At 44.3% G+C, this 18,585-nt stretch overlaps 1 protein-coding gene across 1 annotated transcript in view; it reads right to left on the bottom strand.

Moving 5' to 3' along the window:
• The window catches only part of MAP2K1 (mitogen-activated protein kinase kinase 1), a 32,333-nt gene that overhangs the window by 1,616 nt on the left and 12,132 nt on the right, over positions 1-18,585 (bottom strand). The window contains exons 2-10 of the mRNA XM_064669266.1: positions 16,224-16,434; positions 14,078-14,224; positions 10,857-10,934; positions 10,271-10,322; positions 5,238-5,362; positions 3,106-3,313; positions 2,596-2,660; positions 1,316-1,377; positions 342-387 (exon numbers count right to left, since the gene is read on the bottom strand). Coding sequence (XP_064525336.1) covers positions 342-387; positions 1,316-1,377; positions 2,596-2,660; positions 3,106-3,313; positions 5,238-5,362; positions 10,271-10,322; positions 10,857-10,934; positions 14,078-14,224; positions 16,224-16,434 — 994 coding nt within the window. The remainder of the gene's footprint in view (positions 1-341; positions 388-1,315; positions 1,378-2,595; positions 2,661-3,105; positions 3,314-5,237; positions 5,363-10,270; positions 10,323-10,856; positions 10,935-14,077; positions 14,225-16,223; positions 16,435-18,585) is intronic.

Here is an 18,585-nt window from a genome sequence, read left to right as displayed (position 1 = left end):
TTTGTTCTTCTGTCATCCCAAAAGTAATAATATATATATTTTATTAATGACTAATAAATCCAAGAGAGAATTCTTCTGATAATTGATTTATAAGCATTAAAATATCAAAAGGCAGACTCCAAAACCCACCAGTTTTGGTCTCCTTGACACTCCCTGTTCTAGGAGTGTGTGGAACCTGCAGCCCCTTCATCTCTGGGTTAGAAAAGCTGTTCCTCCTCAAACTCACATCAAGGGCCACAAACACACCCCAGGCCATGTGCTCTGACCTGCTGTGGGGCAGCTGAGGAAGCCCAACCTGCAGGGAAGGGGGCTCTTAATTCAAATTAAGAACATTCACTTACCATCAGCTGCTTCAGGTCGGCTCTCTCAGCAGGATTTTTAATTAAACTGGGAAAACACAAAGTGTTGCACAAGTTACACACTGTCACCTCTCAAAACAAAGCTCCAGTTGGGTCATGCTGGGTGTGTTTGGCTCTGAGGACTGCAGGTAAAAGCCTCAGCACTGTGGTGCCCCTCAAACATAGATTTGGGGCTGTAATTCCCTTCTGTGGGTTCCACAGGGACAGATTTAGGGCTGAAATCCTGAGCTGTGACATTGTTCAGTGGAGGCAGGAGGAGGGTCTATAACCAAGCTGGGGAGATAAATTCCCATTTAAACAAAAACAACAGGAACCACTTTATTCCTCAAGTTTTTTACCCAAGTCTTTTCAAACTCAGTATCAGGTAAGGCCATGGCATTGCTGTTCTTCCTTTTGGAAACTGGAAGGACACATATTTAATAAATAACTAACTTTTCAGAGTGCAATGAGCTGCCTCCTTTAGCAGTGAATATCCTGGTTCAGTGCTGGGGTCACTGGAAAGGTGAGGAGATGGGGGAATGGCTGCTGTAATAAAGGTGCTGGGAAAGAAGAAACACCTGGGGCCTGCAAGACTCCTGCATCCCATGGCACAGCTCCTGCAGGATGAGCTGCCAGCTATCCTTGGAAGGGATGATCCTGTTCAGGAGCTGGTTGTGCTGTAGGATCAGTCCCTTTGGGCTGGGGGGCCTTCAGTGCTGAGGAAGTGCTGATCTTGGGTGCACAGAGCAGCAGAAATTCAGTGTGAAAGAGGGGAACAGCCCTCAGCTTTGGGGTTCTCTGTAAAATGAGCTTTGGGCACAAATTAACACACCAAGAGGACTGTGCTAATTGCCATGACTCCCCATTTGCCACGGCCCAGAGCAGGGACATTGATTGCCAGGGGGCTGGTTCAGAAAGGCAGCAGGGCTGAGCCCCAGGGTGCCCCTGTGCCACCCAGCCAGAGAGTAAATACTCACCATTTGTTAACAAAATCTTGAAATTCAGAACCAAAAACACCATTGGGCAGTTTTGGAGGTGGCTACAAAGAAATGAACAAATAAATGTTTAAAATCAGCAGTCATTCAGCATAACTCCATGTCCTACATGTGAGCAGAGCTGGGAAGCTCTGCCTGACCTGGGTGATCACTCACAGCTGCAGCACTTCAGGGGTTTCAGGAATAAAGCAGAGCAGAGACAGTTTCTGAGGCGTGGGGTGGGTTTTGGTGGGTTTATTTTCCCTGCACACAGCCCTGAATGGGGTGGAAAGCCTGAGCTGGCACTAAAGGAGGCACAGTGTCCTTCTCCACACTACTGAGGGAAAAATGTCCTGCACCTCATTAGTACCACAGTCATTTGGATCTAAATATTCTGTTCCAGGGAATGAGTTTGTTCAGGCTCTGAATTCAAAAAGAATTCTGATACTGGAAGAAGAAGGACTCCAGAAACCTGTCTGCTATTGTCCTTGTTCTCCAGGACACCTGCTGCAGGACCAGGGATAAGTTTTCCTTCTGTAGGTCCTGGAAACACACTGGCTTGTATCTCCAGAGCAGAGATGTGACCTGCTCTCAGTTACTCCCTGCTGTGTTGGAGGGAGCAGCTCTTGCTGAAGATTGTGCTAAATCAGAGGTGGCAGGAGATAATCTTGCCAAATTCTCAACTACTGCAGCTTTTCAGCTCAAAGTGAGCCCTCAGGGATGCTCCAGGAGCAGGGCCACAGCAGCTCCAGTAATTCAGTGCTCACTCTATTCCAAGAGTTGGTGCTGGCATATTAAAGTGTTATATAACATGCAAAAGAGCTCTGTAATGTGAGAGAGCTGTGCAGGCAGACAAGTTACAGGAGCAATTTGTCAGTCCATGAGCAGCAGCACAAGCAGTGCAGGGACCCTGCCACCAACTGTGCCTTTTAAATAGGTGTGTTGGACACACTTTTAATAATTCCTTCCCCTGGAACAATCGTTATCCAGCTCTTACAAATGACAGCTAACATGAGCAGGATTTTTTTTTTGGAAGAACACAGGCAGTGGAGTCACGTGAGCTCCAGCAGAACTTGTGAAAATACTGCAAACACACAATCAGTCCTAAAATATCAATCTCCAACAAGCCTTGGAGCTTAGCTATTTGAAAGATATTTTTGTGAATTAGGCTGGTCATAAGACTAAAGCAAATTAAAGAGCACTGACCCCACATCCCCTAAAATTCTGGGATGCTTTAAAACTTCACGATTGTGTGAGATCAAACTGCTAAGTGCATAAATTACCTCGTTGACAATGTAATCAAGGAGTTCAAAGATTGCCATGGGGGGTCTGCTGTCCGGTCCATAGGCTGAGGAGGAATTGGAGAAGTGGAAAAACACAGTTTTAGTCTCCTTCCATGGTAGGGGGGCTTCAGGAAGCCCAAGTCATGCACTGTTGTTACGTGACACCCGGTAGGTTTACAGGAAAAAGAGGTGCAACAGCAACTGGGTAACAGTTTCATGCAAGGAGACACTGCTTTAGGTCTGATCCAAAGCATAAACTGCTCTGGGAATTGTCCTGCTGCCCTTGGATCAGCACTGCATCTCGGAGAGGAACCCCACCAGGCTGGGATCTGAACAACTGGGCTGTCCACAAGCACCAGGAACAACAGGATCTCTGCTCCTCAACTCTCAGACACCTCAACTGAGGCTGAGCCAGGTGCCCAACCCAATCCTGGTTTTTACAGAGTTTAAAGCCACACTGTGCAGACCAACACCAGCTAAAAAACCCCCTCAGGGAAGAACTGAACTCACAGCTCATCGGTCGACCCGGTGCTCTTTGCCTGGGTGAGGTCTCTGTGACTGGAGAATCCCCCTCCACGGGGCAGCCAAACATTAATTCCAGCTCCTTGGAGTCAGGAGGGGGAATTGGGTACCTGCCAATAGCCATTTCTACCAGGGACAACCCCATGCTCCAGATATCTGACTGCACGGAGTAGTGAGTTCCCTGGAGCCTTTCTGGCTGTAAAAAAAAAGGAGGGGGGGGGAGAGAGAACACTGAAATGAGAAATTAAAAACTGAATTCTGCAATAAAATACATAAAGGATGAAACCTCAACTTATTAATGTGACACGTTCCAGTGAGAGACTTAGTGATATTTCCCTTTAAATCTCTCACCTGGATGTCCAGGAGTTCCACAAACTCTACACATCATCACCTCAACTTGGGCACTGTTTAGAAATCATGCAATTAGGCTGCTGTTTTATTCCTTTAGCACAATATCTGAATGTTGCACCTATTAATGATGATGGGGCTGCTAAACAGCAAGAAAGCAAACTGGGCTGGGCAGTGAGGATTCACCTGGTTTCCCTGAGAAGCTGCTCTGCGTCCCCCCAGATCCATTCTGCTCAAAGAAAATGTTCACTTTGCTTTTCTGTTCTCTTTTTTTAAAAAAACCAAACTCATATGTTATGGAAATGGTGCAGATTCTTGTCTGACTACAGGCATATTTTGGAAAAATCCATATGCAGTTTGAGCCTTACTCCCAGAGAATGTGAGAATGCAGCATTACTGTAATGTCTCTTCCCTCTGCCATGGTAGGTGATAGTTTTGTTAAATTGGGTTATATTTGAGCTTTCTCCAGTGTCCCACCTCAGTTAGCTCCAAAGTCACCTGGATAAACTACACAACTGGACAACAGATGAGATGCCCAAAGGTTTTCATAAAACAAAAGTGTAAAGGAAGAAGTGAGTGGAGGAGAAAAACCAGGAAACGTGGAGAGTGGCAGTTATAAAAAAAAAAAAAAATTACAATCTAGACATTTGCTCAAGTTAAACACTGCTGATTGAACACACCTCCAGATGGCAGAAAAGCATGTTTGGCATGGAACAATTCCATATGTACATAAGTATGGAAAGGGAGCTGCTGAAAGGAAGGTACTTCAGACACTGTGAAAGCAAAATCACCCTCAAGGCCTGGGCTGTGACGTGAGGCCAGAGAGCAAAGCTAAACCTCAGCCTGTAAAAACAATAAACTGAAGAAACCTGAAGGCAGAGAGCACTTGGCTGTCATTCCTTCCACTCAAAGGAAAAGGGAGATCCAGCAGAATGGAATGGGGCTGTAAATTGGCTTCTGCTCATTAGCAGCAGCCTCAGATTCACAGGAGAACACAAACCACAGTTTGATTTCAGGTATGTCACCAATATTCAATGACAAGAAGACAATGCTGTCTTTGCTGCTGAAATGCAGGCCCCTTGCTGAACAGAGCCAGCAGGTTGTTCTTTTTTCCTTTAAGTCCAAACCCACACAGTTTGAACCCTGCAGCCAAACCTCTGAGCAACTGCATGAGTTCCTTGAGTGCTGAGCAAGGTGTGTGTGAAACAACAGAGCTGTTCCTGCCATCAGCTGTGCCTCTCACACAGTGCAGAGAGCTCAGTTCCAAGGTGTTCCTCACCCACAGGAACACAGAACACTCTGGAAATAGTCCCAGATTAGCCCCCACGGCCTTGCCCACACCAGAAACTCCCGGGATTTCTCTGGTTGCTGCAGGATCTGGGAGCAGCCCCACTCAGGCAGCACCTTCCCTACGTAAGTGACCTCAGCAAAATGGAAAGAGGACCCCATTCCAGCAGGAAAACAAACCACAAACGTTGTGCTTTTCTGGAGACACACTTATACAACCCCCAAAGGCATTAAGCAATTGGATTCTGGAATGCAGACACAGTTGCAGCTCTTTTGGAGGGTTACAAATATCCCAAGTTCGTGGCTTTTCTTGCAACAGCTCTCCCCACACACACAGTCTGCTGTGACACTGGAATACTCCTGGAATGCAGGAAGTGCTGAACTATGAACAGCAGCAGGAACAGCACCAGTTGGGATCTTGTTTGATCACCAGGAGTTTGATAACTCCACCATAACACCCTCAAAGCTGTAAAATCTGCACTTACAGACATGTAGGAGCGAGTGCCAACGAAGGAGTTTGCCATGGAATCTATCAGCTGTCCACTGACACCAAAGTCACAGAGCTTGATTTCACCTCGAGAGTTTACCAAAATGTTAGAGGGTTTAACATCTGGAAAAAAAAAACCAAACCAAACAAACAAATGGATGATTTATATTCACAAGAGATAAAATGGGAATTTGACAATAAAAGCGACAGGAGAGGAGAGAATTCTGTGTCTCCCCTTGTTTCCCTTCTATGACACAATTCTGTCCCTTCTCTGGGAATGAGCAGAGGAGAGATTTGGTTCCCTCCCAGACTCTCTAACAAAAATATTTCAATTTACACAAAAGTTATTAGTTTTTTGATTTCACCCCATTTTCTGGCTTTTACCTATTAGGTCTGGGCACATAAAACCTCTTTGCAGATAAATTGTCTCCTCTGAGATAAATAAGTGTATGACAGCATAACTCCTCCTGAAGGATGCTCTTTTGCCTAGAAATGATCAATAAAGAGGCCCCACATATTTAATTTACAAAGGTCAGTGAACTACAGCAGCCACACTATCATCCCTTCATATCTATAGCAAAACACTCCCTGGAGTGTGTTCTGGCTTTGGGTTTTTTGGGGTGGTGATGGTTGGTTGTTTGCTGTTTTGTTTGGTTTTCGGGGGTTTTTGGTATGGTTGTTTTTTTTTTTTTGAAAAAATAATTATCCTATCACTGAAAAACGTGTATTTGAAACACTTTCAGGTTTTCCTGCCACAAAACCCCCCCTCACGACTTCGAATTCATCACTTTTTTTCCTAAATGGAAATTTAATAAGGGTCACTGGTAGCCAAGCAACTAATAACAGCTCTTTGTGAATGCCAAGGTACAGGGAACAAGTGTTTAGTGTTTCTTTCATAGCTGCAAGATGGTTTTTTTTAAATGTATCTCACTGCTTAGCTGGTCATTACCAACCCATTATCAAAATAAGCAACCAACAGCCCACAGTGGCAAAGCAGTGCTACAGAAAAAAAAAGGAATTACAGATTAGTTTTGAAGAAAGAGAATCATAATTTCCCTTCTGAGCAGATCCAGAAATCCATAGTGTGCAGCACGTTTTTATTTGCTTTTCCAAGTGGTTTTCAGTTCAGTGACTGACCTTCCCTTGTGGTGTCAGTGGGATGGCTCTGGAATAGGACTCCTCCTCACTGGGAAAGATCTCCATGCAGGAGGTTCTGCCCCACTGACCAAGATCCACAGGGATTGGAAATGAGGATAAAACTATTTCAGCTGTTTCTCCCCCCAGTCCCCTTTTAAGGAGCAACACGAAGGTTGAGTTGTTGGAACTTTTGGAAAGTGTGGCTCCATTTTCTGGTCCCTGATGTTCCTTTCCCAGGGAACTGAAGCTGTCCAGGCACAGGGATGTGTCCTGGGATGATTTCCTCAGCTGCAGGACAGGCAGCAAGTCCAGGAGCTTCACCTACCACTTAAATTCCAGCAGGAGGGAAAAACAAGGAAAGAAAAAGAACAGACACAAACACAAAGCCCAAGCAGATGGTGCAGGGAAGGAGGCAGCAGAGCTTAGACATTCCCAGCTGCACAGGAATCTGCACCTAAAGCTCTCTGCAAAAACAAGGTGGAAAATGTTTACAAAATACTCTGGAAGCACAGCAGAGCCTGGACAAATCCCAGATTTGTGCTGCTCCTCAGTGCACATCTACGGGTTCTGCTGAGAACAAAGAGGTGAATCCTCCCTTTAATCTCCAGAGTTCATTAATACTTCATAATTAAATGACAAAAAAAGATCATTAACACTCCTCTGCCAGCGACCCAAACAACATTCTGGTTTTTAGGTGGTTTGGAATCCACCTGGGATGTGATGACACCACTTTTACCCTGGGTGTTCCTCCAGGTGCTAAAGCCAGGCTGCCCCTCTCACAACAGCACAGCAAAGTGTCTCCTCCCTGCAGTTCTGCACAAAGCTTCCCTTCCCTGGAGTATTTCCACTCTCCCCAGGCAGTGGGATCAGAGGGATGTTTGGGAGGCTGCTGCCTTCCCACCCCTCTAAATGTAGCACCTCTGCTATTTTAGTTCCAAGGAGCCTCCGAGCACTTGAGCAGTTTCTCTGGAAACCAGAGATTTGTGTTGCCAGGAGAAGGGGAATGCCAAGGCATCCTGCAAAATCCGTGCTGGCACTTGGGAGAAAAATGACAACAGGAGCACAAAGTGTGTTATGTAAGTATTTAAGTTTTAAAGAAAATTAAAGAAATTTCATGTATCATCCTAGACAAGCCAGGAAGAGAATTCTAGAAAATTCTAGAGAATTCCTGCACCAGTCCAGAGGGAGGGATACCTGGCACTGAAAAGGGAGGTAGTTGATACAAAGGAATTTCCAGAATGTCTTGAGATCTCTCTTGGAAGAGGTTTGTACCCTCTGCTCTCCCCCACGGGCACAAACCCAGCTCTGAAAGGTGGCCCTGGACATTGTCACACCCTCAGGCAAGAATTCCCTGTGCACCAGTCACTGAGCAGTGAGACACTGAGGACACACACCAGCCATGGGAACTGCAGCACATTACTGGGATCTTCCAAGGAATTTCCACATCCCAAGGCAGGATCTCATGGGAATACTGTGAACTGATCCCCTGGAACAGAGCCCTGACACCTCCCTGCTGGGTGGCACCTCCTACCCCGGGGTTCAGAAACCTCACAAAACAGTTTCTGTGCAAGAAGAGAATTCCCAGAGAGGATTTCACTCCAGCCAGGACCACGAATGTCCTCATTTAACAGAACAGGAGATGATAGGAAAATATCCAGCATAGTCACTCTCCTTGCCCCTTCCCTCCCTGGGCCTTTGTGTCCCACCAGTTTGGCTTTCTGAGGGTTTGTGAGTTCTATCAAGCCTGTTCCCAGCCCAGAACACAAAGCAGGGCACTCCAGCTGAACTAACACTCTATAAAAGGACTATACTTTCCATTCCTGCTTCAATAAACCCCAATAACTCCTTCCTTGAGCTGCCTGCCATCACCACTGAACCCTTTTCCTCCCAGTCACTCCAGGGCACACCTGTGGTGGAAGCAGTTTAAGCTCAATATTACAAACTGGCTGATGTTGCCACACAACAAAACATAACAACAGGATGAATTCCTCCCTGAAAACGAGCTCTCCCAAGCCCTGCTCTCTTCAGATTTCAGAACAGATTGTTTGGCCCTGTGTTCTCATGTTTCACGGGGATGTCTCTTGGTTTTTCAGCCACCCACTCTCCCCACAGCACAAACCCAACCAAATCTTACTACACCAAGCCCACCAAATCACACATTTTTCCCCAGGGGTGGAGGAGTGAGAACAAACAGCCCCTGTGAGATGATGTTCACACCCTGTCAGTGCAGTGCTGTGGCAAAGCCAGAGAAAGCAAAGCACAGGAACCTGCAATTATTAGAGCTGGGTCACCAAAATAATGCTGACACAGAGCAGGAGCAAAGTGCTTTTGCCAGCACTCATTTTTATTTTTTTTTTTCAGCTGGGATTCAAGGAAGAGGCAGTTTGGAAAAGTGGAACTGCCAGAAAAAGCTTCACCTGCACCACAACTTATTATGTGGGGGGCTCCAAGCACTGCAGGAAGGGCAGCCTGGAGCACAGACACACTGGGGGAGAGATCAAAGGGAGGAAACTGAGCTGGAAAAATAAAAATCACCACGTGTACAAGGAGTTTTACACTGCAGGGCACACTCAACCCAGTCACTTTGGAAGAAATGTAGAAGAGGAACTTCTGCTGGTCCATGAACCTGAAGTGTAACCTCTGATGGAGCAAAGACTGAGAGGTGAAGCTGCACTTTGCAAGGTCAGGAGGGCTTCAGTTTGGATTTATCAGATTTAGAGACAGTAAAACTGGTTAGAAATAAATAAATAATAATTGCTGCCTCTGCTGAGCAAGAACAACCAACCAACACAGTGACAAAGCACTGCTGTGGCTGAGGTGAGAACCACAAGGCACAGCAGGAACTCTGCCAGGATTCCCTAAAATAACATGATCTCTTCCCCAGGAGTCTCCCTCGTGCTCTGAACAGACAAATGACTTTACAACTACCATCAGAAATCTTTCCAGAGTCCACCTCCAGCCTCCTTGCTCCAGACCAGAGCTATATTGGATTGTCTGGGGGTTTTTAAACCAGGAATGTGTAACAAACACGGTGTAAGGTGATCCCACAACAGCTTGTACGAGGCAGGGGTGCTAATTACTCCTTTTGGGCTGGGCAACAAATGTAAACTCAGACACATTAATGTCTGCTGAAGATATTTTTATGCTCTGAGGATCCATCTCAGATGGTCCAAACCTCCCCCAGCAGCTGGTGGCTCTGCACATACGAGCACAAACATGGACTGCTCCATCTCCAGCCTTCCACTGACACCCACAGCACCAACAATGCTTTTATTACCTTCCCAAGTGTCATTTTTCTTTCATGGAACATCCAGCAGATGAATAAAAGAGCTGGATTTTAATAAAGGGCATCTATAAGCAGAAAATAATCAAATATATCGATTTTTAAGTAACTAAAGACCCAGGAGAAGCAACAGTCCCCTTTTACAGAGCTTCACCACGCTTTTAAAAATGGTTTAAAAGTATAAAAAAGATGCAATTCTGCAGGACAGATGTCTCTAAACAGCCTGTGAGTGTAAGACAGCTGGGGGAAATAGGGACTTCCTTTGAAAAGTTTTAATGGCAATCAGGAATGTTGAACAGTCAGATGAATTTTAGGTCAGAGGTTTTAATTGCAAGCAGTTTCAAACACAGACAGAAATTCTGTGTGCACAGGAACAGAGGTTTAAGCCCAGATTATGAACCCAGAGAAAGTGCAGTAAGACAGATGCTGAAGATACACAACAGTCATGGTAAGAGATTTGGATTTAAAACTAAAAGGTTGCCTTACACTACCCAAGAAAAACCCTCTGAACCAAAGTCATTTTGAACTATAAAGAACAAACACAAAACTGCAATTTATCTCGAATAAAAACATATATTCAAGAAAAGTTACCACGTCAACTTTTATCTCACCTCTGTGCATTATTTTATGCTTTTCTCTCAGATATGTGAGTCCTTTTATTACCTAAAGGCAAATAAAATAAAAGAATTTAATTTAGGAAGCAGAAGAGCTGATTGCATGATTTTCCCTAGAAGAATTCCAATTGAATGCAGCTTCACAGAAATCCCAAAATGTAATCACTGCAATCCAACACTGAGTTTTAATTTGTGCCTCCAGCCCAGACTAGAAAAACAGTCAACCAACCCCTTCCTGGAAGTTTTAGACACAGAGCTTGTTGCAGAACAGATATGAAAAGGTAACATTTCAAATTTTTTCAGGAAGTGTTAATTCAGTTCTTAACTGAATTTTTGAATTTTTTTGGATCAGCTGATCCAAAAGCAGAGAATCAAAGCAAACCCAAGGGAATCATTCCCAAAGCAAACCCCACGTTCATCTTCCCAATGCCCTGAGCTACCAAACAATGACATGGACAAAGATGCTTCTTAAAAGCAATCTGGGAATATTCCCCTCTCCCTCATCCTGAAGAGGTGCCCTCGTGGATGTGGCCCTGGGAACAAAGCCCCCAGCCCAGCCTTGGGGATGGCTGGACACACTCACCGCGATGCTGACTTTGCCCAGGATCTGCTCTGGAATTCTCCCAGCCTTTTTCAGTACTTGATCCAAGGAGCCACCATCCTAAGAACAAATATTTGACTGGTCAAGCTTCAATTAAATCACTCTCAAACATCTCAAACAGGACCACAGACCCAAACCTAAACGTGTTCAGAAAGAGAAGCTCTTCACGTTTGATTTAACGCCGTCACGGTTCACATCTGACCCCAATAAATCACTCCCCGGGAGGAATGAGCCACTTTTATGTTTATTTTAAACAAACATTTGGTCACTAACAACATCCCCTCAAATAAACACTGCACACAATGCTCTTCCACGGAGCATTTCCGTGGTTTGGATCTCTGTGCACAGACGGCTCCAACCGAGCAGGAATTCTATAGATTCCTGTAACTCTCCCCTCCCCTCCAAAAGATTCTATGGATTCTGATTAATGGGGATGAAAACTCATGACACTGGAAAAGACAGAGCTCTCTTCCTGAAAATCAGGAGATGCTACACCTCTTAGTTCTGCGTGTGCAGGGTGACTCTGGCAACGTGGTTTGGCACAGAAAGAACCAAAACTGGAATAAATGGGTTTAAAGTTCCATGGTAAGTGATGGCCTTGTTTATTGGATTAAATAAACTGACTGCACACACACACACACCCCCACAGAGCAAAGGCAAATATATCCCACTGTTGCCAAGAGCTTTGCAGAAGGAAAACTGGAAAAAAAAAATGCTATTTATTTTTAGCAACTGATTCAACAATAGGCTCGTGCAGAAGGTCCAGACTCTCCTGAGCAGAGGAGGCACAACCAAAGAAGAAATCAGAAAGTTATTTTTCAAATTTAAAACAACATCCTCTTGTCTGGATCAGCACTGGATAACTCCCAGTACTCAAGATAAAAACCCAGCTGGGGAAAGCAATTGCCTTTTGCCTTTTCCCATCCTTTGGAGTTCTCACCACCATTTAAGCATGTAAAGCAAAAAAAGTGGAATGTGAAGTTTTATTATTAGAGGACTAAAAGCTAAAAAACTCTTATGAGGAGGGAAGTATATAAATACTTATTTGATCATGTATTTTTGTAAAAAAACACACCCACACACTCCACACTCGATTAAAAATACACCAGCAGAAAAAAACATCTATATAAATGTCTTGTAAAAGCAGCCTGAATTTCTGGACAGCTGTCTCTGCTGAGACATTGGTGTATTAACAAGGATTTTGTACAGAAAAAAACCCACCTTTTTCCCCCCCTCCCTGAGGACCAGACGAGGCTGAACACAATTGAACCTTCAGTGTCTTTGAGGAGCAGCCTCCACTCCTCCTGCCTGTTAAATCCCTGCTGCTCAGCAAAGTCAGGCATTGATCTGGAATTTAGGCCCCTAAAAATATCAAACACTCAAGTTCCATGCCTTTTCCACCTCCAACTTTTTGTTCCCATCCCTACTTCTGTTTTGTAACCCATGGCTAAAAATACGATTTCTGAGTGGTAACGACTGAGAGAGACCCGTGCAAAAATAAGACAATGGAGATGTTCATCCCATCTTTTCTCCAAAAGGAGAGGCCAAAAACTTCCACCCAATCATCTGCATTAAGCTTAATGGCTTAATTAAGACTACAGTTTAAATAATCTAAATTTAAATAAATTTAGAACTCCACGTATCCAGTCTGACTTAGATCCAGCCCTGAACCACCAGGTTTCACGCTGCCTTCTTGTAAACTGAAATATATTTACTGTCAGATATATGATATTCCCTGTCAGGTACATTATTCCCTGGAATTTGCAAGCACTGGTCACTCCTGTTAATTAAATGAATTAAATAAATTGATTTCTTTAGGTCTTTTATTTCTCCCTCTAATCACACCCCACCACCATCTCTCTCCTTGTTCACTCTGACCGACCGCAGACGTGCACGTCCGTGACACTTCGGGTGTTTCAGCCAGTTTTAACAGCTATTTTCCTGCTTTTCAGCCTTCTCCACAATTCTGAGAGCCCTGACTCTTCCCAGTTCCCAGCAGGGATCTGTGTTTTGGGGGATGCACACCTTCCCTTGGCTCCCACACGCCTCGGAACGGGATCGTGAGCGCTCGTTCCTAAGCAACCATCGATTCCTTCTAAAAATTCTGAGAGGCCACAGAAGTACTAAAACAATCACATGTACTTGCCACCAAAAAGATACAGCTCCCCTCCAAAGAAACAGGTTGGTTTGTGTTTTTTTTTTCAAGGGGAAAAAAAAAAATAAAAAGGTCTGCAGATGTGTTGTGTTTCACAGGGTTAAAAAGCTCTGCAGAGCAAGGGAGGCAACAGATCTGGCTGCCCTTTAATTACAGAGAATTTACTTTTCATGTTTGGCTCCATATGGCTGGAGAAAGGCAAACAGATGTCGAGAAGAATGTGTACTTTGTATTAAAATGAAGCACGGTTAAAAATATTTTTTGGTGTTAAAAAAGTTGTGTAAGATCCTTCTGGGCTTGTTCACCGTCCTGTGTGTTTGCATTTGCTGGGGAATTTAAAAAAAAAAAGGACAAAATACGGATTTATCTCAGTAAGAAAAAAACTAGAAGTTATCTGGTCCATTCTGCACAAAAAACAATGTGAATCCAAATCAGAACAAGTGTTTAAGTAGCAGAATTGGGTAAATATTTTGAAATAAAACAAAACAGGAGGACCAGGGATAGAGGAGAAGCCATTGGGAGGCTACACTTGTACAACTTCAACATCCAGAGAAGAGCAGGGACTGGAGATGGGGATAAAACAAATCCTGGCAATATGGATTCATCTAAATAAGAAAAAACTAGAAGTTATCTGGTCCATTCTGCACAAAAAACCAACCTGAATCCCAATCAGAACAAGTGCTTAAGTAGCAGAATTGGGTAAATATTTTGAAATACAGAAAAACATGGATAAAGGGAGGCTGCACTTGTACAGCTTCAACTTCTGCAGACGAGCAGGGACTGGAGAAGGGGTAAAACAAATCCCAAGCTCAGCTTTGCAGAGCAAACCCAAAGCCCAGAATTCATTCTTTATTGGAGTAGAAAGGTCCCTCAGCGCTGTGACACCCGGGTTTTTACACTAATGGGCTGCTAATTACCCAGCTCAGCCACATTTCCGAGGGAACAACTGACAGAGAAGTACGAAAAAGAGCCAATGTAAGATCTCATCCAACCTTTTATCCCAAAGGAGGCTAAAAACTCCCCCACTGATGACCTTGAATGAACTCACCATGTGCTCCATGCAGATGGAGATCTCCCCATCGCTGTAGAAGGCCCCATAAAAGCCCACGATGTAGGGGGAGTTGCACTCGTGCAGGACCTGCAGCTCCCGGATGATCTGGTTCCTGATGGCTGGCTTGATTTCCAGGTGGATCAGCTGGGAAACAACCCACTCCTTGTTATTATTGGCACAGGGGCCAAGTGCCCTCCCCCAGGAGCAGGTTTTCAATAGCTCTGAGTCTGGGAAGGTTGGATTTCATGCCCTCCAGAGGCCCCTTCCAACTGGGATTACTCTACAATTTAACTGTAAAATCACCCCATCCTTGTTTTTTTACCCACCACAACAGAGCACCAGCACCTACAAAAATGCAGGAATTCCACCTTCTTTTCAAAACTACAGCCCGCCACAACAAAGTTGGAACACCAGCATCCAAGAAAAGGCAGGAATTTCACCTTCTTTTCACAAAATACCTCTCCATCAGAAACTTTTTTGTTCCAGCACATTTCCCTAAGGAAAGGTGTCAAAGATGCACGGACTCAGAAGCAGCTGAAAAATGTCTGTACAGGTGTTTACAAAGCAAAGGAAGGAATGGGCTGGACCCTCAATTAAAAACTCCCCAACACTTTGTTCCACCAGACTGTTCATCTCACCCAATACAAGAAGTGTGTTTCTTTTATGAAAGATTAAGAGCCATTACAAAAATAAAATTTTAGTTGATGTATCAAAGAGAATTGCAATTCAGCAACCAGCTCCATCAAATATGAATGAATTCGGGCAAAATTTCCTGTTAAATCCACAGCAGGTGGGGAAAAAAAATCAATTAAATCGATTTAGATCAAGAAAACCTCAGTGACTTGTATATTTTGTAATTCTCACACCTCAGAATTGGGCTTTTTTTCTTTGCTTCTCTTCAAAGTGTGTCCTGAGGACGGTTTATTCTCAAAGTCAGCAGTGTATTCCTCTTAAAAATAAACATTTGAAGTCTTTAACTTCTCTTAAAAAAAAGGAAGTTCTCAGTGCAGCATAACAATGGGACCTGGGATGAGGGTGACCTGGGCTTTATCCTTTGCACTGCATTTTGCTCCCAGAGATCCTGAGAGGAAGTGAAAGCTTCTCACATAAATAAAATGAGAATTAAAACATCCAGCTATCTCATCTACAAAACAAAAATTTAAAATCTCAGCTCTCCTAGGAAGCAGGTCCCAACTCCTCCAGGTTGGAAAGCACGAGGCTGAAGCACTGAAAAATATCCCCCTCCAAGGACAGACCTCTGCTCCCCATGATGGAACCACACAACAGGAGATGGCACTGAACTCCAATGCACTCCCTCATTTCCATTTTTTTGAGTTCTCTTATACTCCAGCATCATCCAGAGCCCATTTCTGGTCTGTGCCTGTGAAGGAAGCTCTTAAGACAGGTGACAGCTTTGCCATTCCTCTAAATGCAGAATATTGTCACTTTTCCCTAATTTATAACTTCCAGTAACTTCTTTTAGGCCTTCTACTCCAGGGAAGAGAAAAGAGAGGGGAGAAGAGGGGGAAGAGGGGAGAAGAGGGGAGAAGAGGGGAGAAGAGGGGAGAAGAGGGGAGAAGAGGGGAGAAGAGGGGAGAAGAGGGGAGAAGAGGGGGAAGAGGGGGAAGAGGGGGAAGAGGGGGAAGACGGGGAAGACGGGGAAGACGGGGAAGAGGGGGAGGAAGGGGAGGAAGAGGGGGAAGAGGGGGAGGAAGGGGAGGAAGGGGAAGAAGGGGAAGAAGGGGAAGAAGGGGAAGAAGGGGAAGAAGGGGAAGAAGGGGAGGAAGGGGAGGAAGGGGAGGAAGGGGAGGAAGGGGAGGAAGGGGAGGAAGGGGAGGAAGGGGAGGAAGGGGAAGAAGGGGAGGAAGGGGAAGAAGGGGAAGAAGGGGAAGAAGGGGAAGAAGGGGAAAAGGGACAAATGCCCACCCTTTCATGACTAACACATGGGACACTATTCCCGAAAAACTGGGAAATTTAGGTAAGATAAGGAAGTGCAACCTTTCCTACTTTTGGAAACACATCAAATTCTCTGAAAGGAGGCATTAAATAGTCATTTCTGTGTGTCAACTCCAACTAAAGCCCCTGTATTTCAGAGCCTCCTTAACAAACCCCGTCCCCACGCCGCTGGTTTTGAGGCCCTCACCTTCCTTGCCATGATGAGCCCAGAGGGCTTGTGGGACACTTTGAAGACCACACCACCATTCCCTGCTCCCAGCTCGCTGATCTTCTCGAAGTCATCATCCTTCAGCTCCCCCACCTTCTGTTTCTGGGTCAGGAAGGCTTCGAGGCGCTTGCGCTGCTGCTCATCCAGCTCCAGCTCCTCCAGCTTCTTCTGAAGGGCTTCCAAATTCGTCCTGCACCAGAGAGAAAGGACAGCAGGATTATTTAAGCTGAGCTTGCCCAGCAGTGCTGGGGGAAGAGCAACAGAGCACTGAGGTCAGATATTAAATCCACCAGATTTTTGCACCTCAATGTCTTATTTAGGACCATGAGACGTCCTGATTTAAACAAACAGTGTTTTATTTCAGAGAAAGCAATGACAAATACGTGATATCCAGTTTCCCCATCCCTGAGGTTCTGTCCAAATCCACGTGGAGTTTTCACTCCCTCCAGAACTGCCTTAATGACTCTGCATTTCTGAGCTGAGCTCCTGAATCCCTGCACAGCACCCCGGGCTATTTTTAGCTGTGTGTTCTCAAGGTTGTGTTGTAATTTCCTACAGGGTTTATCTACTGTTTTATCTACTGATTGTCACGTAACTACAGAACTAATAATTCATTCAGAAGCTTCTTATTTAGTAAAAAAGTCATCAAGCACAGCCAAACACAAACTCATTAAAAACACAGTCACTAAAAACATGGAAGTCTTTTGCCCAAAGGTTTTTAAGCTTATTTTTCCTTCTGTTTAAGGGCACATCTGCTGGAAACCCAGTTTTAACATCAATAAGCAATACAAAACAGAAGTACAAAACTTTTAACAGCAGTTAAATTTGGGACTACAAACACAAGTTCAGTTTTCCAGGAAGATTTTAATAAGTTCAGTTCCTATGGAAACACTTCACTCCAGTATCACAGCTTCAAACTTCCTGCTTCCAGCTGCAACGATACCTTGCTGCAAGAGTAAATATTTAACAGCAAATACCTGTTTTGCTTTGCCAAATTTAATGCAACATTCCCAGGGAATACAGTGTTGCTAGGATGAAAAACTTGAGGGAAAGAATCCACTTCTTCGGACCTAAACTACTTCCCATTAAAAAGTTAAACTAAATTTCACCAGTTATCAAGAAAACTTATTTCTATTTATAATTTTATAATTCTAAATTATAATATTATGATTTTATAATTTTAATGTTAACTTCAAACCATGTTGTACAAAGGGACACCCAGGGAAGTGCTGGTCAGGTTGATTCTCCATGAACAATGATAAATAAACCCCAGACTCCACTGAAAGACAGAATAATAGCAGGCTTTATACTTTTATAATCATACAAGAATTACCCTAGAAATCCATGATGAGAAATTCCCCTGTGGAGATAAGCAGGGCTCACAGAAACACCCAAGTTAGTCTGACTTACAGACTCTGTTTCAAAGATCAAGCATTAAGAAAGAGACACATTTTTGAAATCAAAAAAAAAAGCAAACCTGAAAGATCAATCACTGGGTTATTTTTGCCCCTCAAATGCTCCCAGTGAAGCAACAAATCCCAGCCTGAAGTGCAAGTGAAGTGTGTCTTTCCTAGGACAGAGCTCAGCCAGCTCTCCTCACACTGGGATCACAGGATCAAACTGAAGCAAAGCTGAGCAGTCCTGACTTTCCTACAATAAATTCCAGAACAACGAGTGCTGGGCACAAACTCCATATTTTACCTTAGATCTTCTCACTGCTGTGAGAGACAGAACCTTTGTCATTATTTACAAGTTTTGAGGAGGAACTTGCTGTCGTTTTAGGGATTACTGAGGAAGGCAGGGCTGCCCATCTGGAAAAATAAAAATCCAGAGACACAGAACCAGGATGAAATGAGGCTTTTCTCGCTGTGCTTTCAAGAAAACAACTGTTGTTCAGTTTTTCTCTGAAGCACAAGGGGGTTTCTGGCCTTGGAGACAACACAGAGATGCTCGAGCACATGACTTGGAGCAGACAGTGCTGGTGTGATGGAACAAAACACTCCTCATGCTGCTGCTTCACCAACAAAAAAATGTGCTGGGGGAGCATTTATAACATCTCTTTAGTCTCATGTTTGTCTGGATAAAGCTTCTTTTTTTTTAATAAATTGCCCGTTTCAATCTTGGCATTCACTAAAAATAAGCATTTCCTTGCTTGAAAGTGTTAATTATTGTTGGGGTCCCTGCTCAAACAACCAGCCAAGAGATTCCAAAGGCTCTCAGAGATGGGAAAGTATTGATTCCATGGATTTCAGCACACCACATTTCTCCATGTAGAGTTTGGCCACCTGCAAAAATCACCAGAATGTTCTGAGCTCTCGTGGTCAAACCTTCATTACTCGTG

Source organism: Pseudopipra pipra, chromosome 12, assembly GCF_036250125.1.
Source record: "Pseudopipra pipra isolate bDixPip1 chromosome 12, bDixPip1.hap1, whole genome shotgun sequence".
Taxonomy (NCBI): domain Eukaryota; kingdom Metazoa; phylum Chordata; class Aves; order Passeriformes; family Pipridae; genus Pseudopipra; species Pseudopipra pipra.
The sequence above is the reverse complement of the archived record's forward strand: the minus strand, read 5'-3'. Positions and strand labels throughout refer to the sequence as shown.